This window comes from Cricetulus griseus, chromosome 7 (assembly GCF_003668045.3).
Source record: "Cricetulus griseus strain 17A/GY chromosome 7, alternate assembly CriGri-PICRH-1.0, whole genome shotgun sequence".
NCBI classification, from domain to species: domain Eukaryota; kingdom Metazoa; phylum Chordata; class Mammalia; order Rodentia; family Cricetidae; genus Cricetulus; species Cricetulus griseus.
In genome coordinates, this window is record NC_048600.1 from 116,658,720 (window position 1) to 116,668,733 (window position 10,014).

Genomic DNA, 10,014 nt, shown 5'->3' on the forward strand with positions numbered 1-10,014 from the left:
GCTCTAAAGCTACAACCTCATGAGGTGGTTCTGTAATCTGAGTTATGCTCTCATGCAGACTTTGAGGATATTCTTCCTCGGTAGTAGATTGTGGAATTATGGTAAGTTCCAGATCCAAAGGTTGAACTGTAATTTCAGTTTGTGGGGAGGTTGTAGGATGGTAAGGCTGTCTGGTAGGCTCTGAAGTTATGGTGAGTTCTGGGTCTAAGGGCTGTCTAGTGGCTGATGTTGGATAATCAGTTTGATCCAGAGTTGATATTGGAATTGTCATCTCATGATATTCTGGACCTTGAGCTACAACCTCTTCAAGTGGTTCCATCATCTGATTTGTGGTCTCCTGCATATTTTCAGAAAGTTTCTCCTTAAAAGAAGTTTGTAGATCGATGGCAAGTTCCAAATCCAAAGGTTGAACTGTGGTTGTAGTTGGGTTTGGATGGTGAGACTCAATATGGTATGGATGTGGATCTTTCCCTTGAAAATGTGGATTTACAGTTCTCTTTGGTAGTATATGCTTAGCCTCTGCAAGTTCTGACATTACAGTAACTTCTAGGTCCAAAGGCTTATATGAACCATTGAGGGATAGTGTATACTCAACTTGATCCTGATCTGACCTTAGAGCTGTCATCTTGTGTGTTTGGCCGTGAGTTACAATATTTTTCAGTGGCTTTGGAGGGTTATGTGGAATCACTTTATGGGTTAGTGAAATTTCTCCTTTTCTATGGGGTTTTAAATCATGTGCTGCAGTGGACTTCAGCATTAGAAATGGTTTCAGATTCTCATGGAGGTCTGTGGGATGAGACAGGGTCATTTGTTGATGTAGAGAAGGTCTTACTCCTATACTGTGAGCTGGAGGCAGTTCTGAGGCTTCCTGCTGAGTTGAAGAAAGGTGCACCTTTTTAGAGTGGTGTGTTGTGTGATCTATGGCCTCTTGGAAGGCTGGAGATTCAGTTTCAGAGAAATATGGAGGCTGTGATAAGGCATTAGTCTGGATTTGTGAGAAGTTACCCTGCTCAGTGGAATCTATAGGCCGAAGTAGGTCCTCCTCTGGAAATAGAACTGATCCATCTTCCAGAGAGATCTCTGGAGTTATGGTAAGTTCTAGGTCCACATGCTTAACGGTGGTTTTATGTGATTTGGGATGTGCAGTTCTGAGTATTTCCTCTAGATCTGCAAGTGAAAACTTATTTGTCATTGAAGGCCAAGGTGAGCTCCCCTGCTGACTTGCAGAAGGTTCCTCAAGAAGTGTTTCCTCTTTTGGTATGGTTGGATGCATAGTGTGGGCATAGTGTGACACTGGAGGATGAACTTGACCATGACTCAGGGATGGAACTGTTACCCCATCGTGACCTGGAGGCTGAGATACCTCTTCATTAGGCAGCTCTAGAATCTGTTCTGGGGTCTCTTCCTGGGCTGGTAAGGGTTCTCCTTCCTCAGGGATCTGTAACACCCCAGCTGTGTCTTCTTGCTGGCTTAGAGGTTTATTATAGAGAATAGGTTCTGGGGATTGAGATAGAACACCCTGTTGATTTGATAGTTCAACCTCTTCAGAAGATGCTGTAGGCTCATGGTACACAGGAGAAGTTCCCATCTCAGCTAAAGGTTTTTCTGTTACGGTAATCTCCGTATCAGGAGGTTGACCAGTCACATATGACAAACTAGACTGCTGACCTGGGGGCAAAACTGTCGCTTCATGAGGCTCTGAAAACTGAACTGCTTGTTCCTGCTCAGTTGAAGAAGGTTTAAACTCTTCAGCATACTCTAAAGCTTGAGTTGGTACCTCCAGCTGGCTTTGAAATTGACTCTCCCCAGGAGGCTCAGAAGCTTGAGCTGGAGGCTCCTCCTCATTGAGAACGGGTTCCATCTCATCAGTAGACTCCAAAGGATGCACTGGGAACTCCTGCTGGGCCAGAGAAGGTTCCATCTCCTTGGTAAGCTCTGAAGTTGTGTTACTACCGACAGGTCTAACTGTAACATATGGCAAGTGATAATGGTGCTCTTCATTCTGAGTTGGCTGGGCTGTCACTTGTGGAGTTTCAACTATATTCTCAATAGCAGACTCTGCAGCTTGAAGTGGAGCCTCTTGCTCGATTGGAAGGACCTCTGAAGGCTCAACTGAGGCTTCTGGCTGGTTTTTAGAACCTGATCCTACCTCATCGGGAGACTCAGTAAGTTGAACTGGCTGCTCTAGTTCACTGGGAGAAGACTCGTCCTCCAGAATAGGGCCTGTGGGCCCTACATCCTCTGCTTCCTCTTGAGGCTGAAGTGGAGATCCCAGATCAGTTCCAGAAGATTCAATCTCCTCAGGGTACTCAGGAGGTTCAGCTGGCTGCTGCTGCTGGCTGGGAAAAGGCTCAGCTCCAACAAGAGGGCTTGGAGTCTGAGCTGGAGTCTCTTCTTCATATGGAGATGACTCAATCTCCATTCTAGACTGAGAAGTTATTTTAAATTCCGTATCTGCAGGCTTACCTGTAATAGTGGGTAAAGTATAATAATGGAGAAATTGATCTTGACTGGGATTTTGAAGTGTGGTTAGTTGAGTTTCAACTACATTCTGCATAGAGGATTCTGGAACTGGAACTGTTCCCTCTTGCTCACCTAGAGGACTGATTTCTTCAGGGAGCTTTGTAGGTAGAGCCGGAGCTTCTAGCTGGCTACCAGAATTTTCAAGGTCTTCAGGAAGCTCTAAAATCCCACCTGGGGCCTCTTGTTGGGTTGATAAAGGTTCCAACAACTCAGGACTCTCTGAGAACTGGGCTAGGACCTGTTGCTGGCTCAGAGTAGCTTGTACCTCTTTATCTGCCTCTGAAGTTACTGTCTGAAGATCTATAGGATTCACTGTGACATTTGGCAAGTTTGAGTGCTGAGCTTCACTTCTATCTGGAGGTGGGCCATTTATGTCAGGATGCACTGACGGCTCCTCAGAAGAAAATTGATGGTGAGCTGAGTCTTCTTTTTGAATTAAAGGTTCATTTTCCTCAGAGGGCTGTGGGTAATAATCTTGAGCTTCCTGGAGATTCTGTGGATTTTCAACTTGTGTCTCCAACTGGTCAGGTTCCTGGGAATTCTGTGGATTTTCAATTAGTGTCTCCGACTGGTCAGGTTCCACCTGTCCTAGGAGCTCTGGAGCTTCACCTGAATTTCCCTGGGGTTGTGGGGGAAGGTTGTAAGAATAAGCTTCATTCATATTCAGATCTTCGTAATAATCATCCTTGATTTGATTCTGAAGTTGAGGATTTCCAACAACCACCTTAGCAAGTTTCCTGTGCCGAGCTAGATCTTTCTTCAACTCCTGGGGTGAAACAATGAACTTTGTTGCTTTTGAACTCTGGCTGTTTAGTGGTGGAACAAGCATTTCATATAACTGGTTATCTGCAGCCTCAGCTAGACTGACAGTACTTTTGAACCGTGAAGGCAGAATGGGAGCCTGAATTTGATCCCCATTTAGCATTAAAATATTCCCTGGCTGCTTCTCAGCTGGTATCATCTTGTTGGTCAGATCCTGATGTGAAACAGCGAGCTTCCCAGGCTCTGAGTTCGGCCCCCGAGAAGTACTCAAGTCCTGGAACGGAAGTAAACTGTCAGTCAACTCCTCAAGTGGAGCCAACATCTCTGTGGAAGTAGAGGACCCCAGATACTCAGTGCCTGCTGTGTCTGTCCTGGGTGCTGGAGTATGTGGGGATTTAGGTGGATGATCAGAGGGGTGCCAAGACCAGAGCTTGGTTGGCACCCAGGGCTCTGAAGTCAACTGGACTGGGTTTCCAGTGAACTCTGGAATGGGAACAGCCAGGGCCAGCAGCCACAAAAGTTGCCACGTGAAGACAAGCCTTCGTGCGCCAAAGTGCAGTAGAGACATGACATGCAGTAGGGACGCAATCCACAGTGTTGCCCCACACTCGTGGGAAACTGAATGAAAGCCCCCTGAGCTCAGGGAACCTTGGCAACGAGGCCTGCCACGCCCCGCCCTTTATTTATGACAGCTGACCTTTGTTCCAAACCATTACTAGGCAGAGTCCCAGTTGGATTCTGCTAGCTCTCTTGTCTGTAATCTTTTCCCCTTTTGGACTGTTTTTCAACTTTGTTGTAGAAAACTCTAAAAGCCAAATTTAAAAGTTATCTTGGACTATTTGTGCCCTGTTTCTTCCTCTGTAGCTTCTTTCTAATGTCCAGAATAGACTGACTGATGAAATAACCATCAAGTGATGTCTGTTGTTAGGACTTTTAAGATAATCTTTAATTATAATAATAAAGTCACACATTTTATTATTATTGTATGCTGGGTGTGGCACATGCCTCAACATGCATGCAGAAGTCAAAGGACAGTGTATAGAGTTGATTCTCTCCTTCCACCTTTAAGAGGCTTCCAGGGTTGGAACTCTGGTCACCAGGCTTGCATTGTGAGGTGGCAAGTACCTTTATTCACTAAGCTATCTTCAGGCCATAATTATAAACTTCATAGTACAATACCATCTTTCTTAAAGTTTTACCTCTCACAGACCTTTTTAACTTAGACCTTCCGTAATGTGCTTAACCTTTCTATGTTTGTCCTCAATTTTAATGTACATTTTGGAACACTGCTTACTTTAGGACAAAAGTGCCACCTACAATCCTTTCTCATCTGAAAGCATTCTTTCTCTTTAACCTTCTTTATCAAAGTGCATTTCATATCTATCCCCTTTATATCTCTTCCTCACTTGGTTGTTATGCTTTCTTTACAAATTTAAAAACATTTTATGTCATATTTCATACTGATACCCATGGATAAGTAGGATGCTTATAAACTAGCAGCTTTCAGTAATGCTCTGAGATACACAGCTTTGCAACTATGTACCAAAATCAAACAAAAGTCCATCTCAATCAGAAACAGAGGACCTGGGCTACTCTGAAAGGGTGTAGCTAACAGACTCAATGAGATCCTGTTGTCTTACACAGATGAATAAAAATTATTAAGGGACTTCATGGTTCATGTTATCTGAAAAGAGAATTACTAACTATTCTAATTACTTGCATCTTTTGGGGTGGGAGGGGAACTGACCCCACAATCCATAAAAGTATCAATGCCCTTTCTGCTCTGTCTCAGTGACAACCTAGAGGTTATACTATCCCACTGCTTTTCCTTAACCTAGGAAAATGGAATGACACATTCTTTATGAAGAGACTGACCGCTAGACTTTCCTCAGATAATTCCTGGTCAGGACATAAACATCTGTCTGCTGACATCTCAATGTGCACAGAGGTCCACTACACCCAGACTGGAAGAACTGGGGAAGTTATTCACTAGAATTTCCTTTCTGAGTCTTTACAGCCTCAAGAACATCACAAAAACACAGTTGCTTAAACCTGCAACCTGTTGAAAACACAAATGGTCTCTTCAAGTAAAGAAAAAACATTTACTTAAATACAAAGGTAAGTTCCATGTACAAACTTAGCAGCAGCTCAGCAGCTGTAACCCTACTTGTGCTTCCATCTGCATCACTGATTTTCTTTTGGTATAATAAATAATTCAGCAAATATACTCTTGGTATAATATATACTCAATAGTATGAAATGACTAGAACCTCCCACTATTCTTTTTAATTATTCCATCACTTGAATTCCTTCTTTTCATTTTTCTGTTTACCACATTCTTTTTTTTTATTCATTTTACTTGTTTATTTTTTTACAAAAGTTTATTACAATGTACACTAGGCTCCAAGATAACACTTCATTCTAGCTGCAGGTGGCAAAGATGTCATAGTAGGGAATCCAGATGTTTAACAGGCTCCAGGATAACACTTCATCCTAGCTGTAGGTGGCAAAGATGTTATGGCAGGGTATCCAGATGTTTAAATAGGGATGGAGGAGGGTCACCATCATAGAGGATAAGAGGAACAGCTTACTTTTTGCCAGATTTCTTAATTCCACCTGTGGCCAGGGGTCCCTTCCCCGCGGCCTTGGCTTTTAGCTCCTCGAGTTTCTTCTGCTCCTCTTTTTGTTTTTGCTTGAAAGCTTTATCCTCCTCGTCCATCTCCTTGGCCTGCTTCTTGGGCTGTTTCAGGGGCTTCTTTTTGACACCTTCGCGGCCAGACATGGCGCCCACTGACGGCCCCTTCCCAGACCCTGATCCTAAGCCCGTTTACCACATTCTTAATATATAACCTTCTGTATGTAACTATCAGTAATTTTGTTTCACAGTTCAAGAGAGCTTAATTCTAAACTCAAAATAAATGGGACCTCCTGAAACTAAGAAGTTTCTGTAAGGCAAAGGACACAGTCAACAAGACAAAACGGCAGCCCACAGAATGAGAAAATCTTCACCAACCCCACATCTGACAGAGGGCTGATTTCCAAATTTAAAGAACTCAAGAAGCTAGTCACCAAAACACCAAATAATCCAATTTAAAAAGTGGGGTATAGAACTAAACAGAGAATTCTCAATAGAGGAATCTTAAATGGCTGAAAGACACGAGAAATTGCTCAACATCCTTAGCCATCAGGGAAATGCAAATCAAAACAACTCTGAGATACCATCTTACACCCATCAGAATTGGCTAAAATAAAAAACACCAATGACAGTTTATGCTGGAAAGGATGTGGACTAAGGGGAACACTTCTCCATTGCTGGTGGGAGTGCAGACTTGTACAGTCACTTTGGAAATCAGTATGGCGGTTTCTCCAGAAAATGGGAATCAGTCTACCTCAAGATCCAGCAATTCCACTCTTAGGCAGATACCCAAAGGATGCACATTCACAACACAAGGACATCAGTTCAACTATGTTCATAGCAGCATTATTTGTAATAGCCAGAACCTGGAAGCAACCCAGATACCCCTCAACTGAAGAATGGATAAAGAAAATGTGGTACATTTACACAATGGAGTACTACTCAGCGGGAAAAAAGAAAAACAAAACAAACAAAAAAACAACAATGAAATCTCAAACTTTGCAGGCAAATGGATGGAACTAGAAGAAACCATCCTGAGTGAGGTAACCCAGTCACAGAAAGACAAACATGGTATGTACTCACTCATATATGAATTTTAGGCATAGGGCAAAGGATTACCAGCCTATAATCCACACCTTCAGAGAAGCTAGGAAGCAAGGAAGACCCTAAGAGAGACATACATGGTCCCCCAAAGAAGGGGAAAGGGACAAGATATCCTGAGAAAATTGGGAGCATGGGGGGAGGAGGAGGGAGGTAGGAGAAAGAGGAGGGAAGAGGAGGAGGGAGGGAGAACATGAGGGAGCAGGAAGATTGAGCTGGGGGATGAACAGAAGAGAGCAAGAAGAGAGACACCTTAATAGAGGGAGCCACTATAGGTTTAAAGAGAAATCTGGCACTAGAGAAATGTCCAGAGATCCACAAAGGATGACTCCAACTAAGAATCTAAGCAATAGTGGAGAGGCTGCCTTAAATGTCCTTCCCCTATAAGATTGATGACCACCTGAAATGCCATCCTAAAGCCTTCATCCAGGATGAAGCAGAAGCAGGGACCCACAGCTAAGCACTGAGCCGAACTCCTGGAATCCAGTTGCAGAGAGGGAGGAGGGATGAACAAAGGGGTCAAGACCATGCTGGGGAAACCCACAGAAACAACTGTCCTGAACAAGGGGGAGCTCATGGACCCCACTTGGACAGCTGGGGAACCAGCAAGGACTGAACCAAGCCTCCTGAACGTGGATGTCAGTTAGAGGCCTGGGCAGTCTATGGGGCCTCTGGCAGTGGAACCAGTATTTATCCCTAATGTATGAATGAAATTTGGGAGCCTATTCCCTATGGAAGGATACTCTTTTAGCCTAGATACACAGGGGAGGGCCTATGTCCTGCTCCAAATGGTATGACAGAATTTGATGATCCCCCATCCAAGGTCTCACCCTCTCTGGGGAGTGGATGGATGTGGGATAGGGGATCGGTGGGCGGCATGGGACGATGGGAAGGAGAGAGAACTAGAATTGATATGTAAAACAAGATCATTTCTAAATTAAATAAAAATATTAAAAAGTCAAGATAATGAAAATAGCTGTCTTAAAGTAAGTATCTAACAAGACTCGATAAATCTTTTTTTTTAATAAATCTTCATGTCTGACAGCAATACAAGGGGAACCTGAGCCATTATTAAAGACAATGAAAACTGTCCTAGGTCCAGCCAAATAGATGATTTTAAAATGCTTGTAATAATAACTGTTTTATGTTTAAAAAACAAAAGTGCCAGCCATAATTCTTAGACCATTATCCTAGTGAGGAGAGGCAGACATAACACAGGGTCTGGCTACCTGGCTCTACTGGAGGTACATTCTGGTATGACTCATTGTCACTACCCCAATCTATTCCAGAAGTTCCTTGTGCCAGTTTCGGGATCTAAGCCAGGTCTATGGCATGAATCTCACACACTCACAGGTTTCTAATTGGCAGATGGAAGCTGTACTTCCTGCAGAGTCTTGCCTCCTATGGATCAAGGCTTGAACCACACACTGAGGAAAGGTGTGTGGTGGAAATGATAATGGTGGTCTATGCTACTCCATCACTAACAACCTTGCTTTTGATTGAGAACCCCCCCTAGCCCTAGAACCATAGAGTCTGAGAAAAAAGAAAAAAAAACAAAACAAAACCAAAAAACCCTTGGAATCTATTGGAATACCTTTTCTACATTTGATTTATTCACTGCTTAAGCCATTCCTCATGCAAAGAAGAGAATGTTTGGCTGGGCAGTGGCAGCATACACCTTTAATCCCAGCACTTGGAAGGCAGAGGAAGGCAGATCTCTGAGTTTGAGGCCAGCCTGGTCTACAGAGTGAGTTCCAGAACAGCAAGGGCTACACAGAGAAACCCTGTCTCAAAAAACCAAAACAGAAAAAAAAAAGTAATTCACAGAAGAGTTTATGGAAATATTCAGATAATGATTTGCCAAGGTAACTGAAGACTCTAAGACATTCAGACTTGGGCAAGTATTTTAGCATAAAAGCAAGTCCTTAACCAAGAACTAGAGAAACATGATTTCCTCATTCTCCCAAAGCCTGTGGGCAGGTAGGTCAGCTCCCACACTGGGAATTTGACAGTTCTGTCAAGTATATGCTTAACAAAAACTTGCCACTGAAAAGGGAGTTTGAGAAATTAATAATAATGCATCCACCCATACACTGAGACCAGAACTTCCAGCTCACACACCACAGGCTCAGGGGTTTCTGCATTCATGGGACATCAGCACCACTTGTGCGGCACAGGAGAACTAAAGCTCATGAAGCTGTTAGAGATTTGAGTTAAAGTCCATTCTAAAAGAGTGTGAACCAAAAAAGGAGAAAGACCTGTACAGTAAGAACTTTGAGTCTTTAAAGAAAGAAATTAAAGAATATACCAGAAAATAGAAAGATCTCCCACGCTCTTGGATAGGTAGGATCAACATAGTAAAAATGGCAATCTTGCCAAAAGCAATCTACAGATTCAATGCAATTCCCAACAAAACCCCAACACAATCCTTCACAGACCTTGAAAGAACAATATTCAACTTCATATGGAAAAACAAAATACCCAGGATAGCCAAAACAACCCAGTACAATAAAGGAACTTCCGGAGGCATCACCATCCCTGACGTCAAGCTTTATTATAGAGCCATAGCCCTGAAAACAGCTTGGTTTTGGCACAAAAATAGACAGGTTGACCAATGGAATCTAATTGAAAACCCTGATATTAACCCATACACGTATGGACACCTGATTTTTGACAAAGAAGCTAAAGTTATACAATGGAAAAAAAGAAAATCATCTTCAACAAATGGTGTTGGCATAACTGGATTTGGACATGTAGAAGATTGCAATTAGATCCATATCTATTGCCATGCACTAAACTTAAGTCCAAATGGATCAAAGACCCCAACATAAATTCAGCCACACTGAACCTCCAAGAAGAGAAGGTAGGGGCACCCTTGAACAAATTGGTACAGGAGACCACTTTCTGAACATAACACCGTAGCGCAAACATTGAGATCGACAATTAATAAATGGGACCTCCTGAAACTGGGAAGCTTCTGTAAAGCAAAGGAC

The 10,014-nt window shown here is 43.0% G+C and overlaps 2 protein-coding genes across 2 annotated transcripts in view; both read right to left on the minus strand.

Moving 5' to 3' along the window:
- The window catches only part of LOC107977695 (leucine-rich repeat-containing protein 37A3-like), a 68,368-nt gene extending 64,515 nt beyond the window's left edge, over positions 1 to 3,853 (minus strand). The window contains exons 1-2 of the mRNA XM_035448157.1: positions 2,930 to 3,853; positions 128 to 2,494 (exon numbers count right to left, since the gene is read on the minus strand). Of these exons, the coding sequence (XP_035304048.1) occupies positions 128 to 2,494; positions 2,930 to 3,853 (3,291 nt within the window). The remainder of the gene's footprint in view (positions 1 to 127; positions 2,495 to 2,929) is intronic.
- A 1,836-nt stretch (positions 3,854 to 5,689) lies between these two features.
- On the minus strand, positions 5,690 to 6,104 carry LOC113836883 (translation machinery-associated protein 7). The gene has a single exon (XM_027427701.2). It carries the CDS (start codon positions 6,065 to 6,067, stop codon positions 5,873 to 5,875), a length of 195 nt encoding a protein of 64 aa, XP_027283502.1. The 5' UTR covers positions 6,068 to 6,104; the 3' UTR covers positions 5,690 to 5,872.
- Between the last annotated feature and the right edge of the window lie 3,910 nt (positions 6,105 to 10,014).

Bases quoted from the DNA above. Each gene is read 5' to 3' on its own strand.
- LOC113836883 (XM_027427701.2), bottom strand. From the start codon at position 6,067: ATGTCTGGCCGCGAAGGTGTCAAAAAGAAGCCCCTGAAACAGCCCAAG.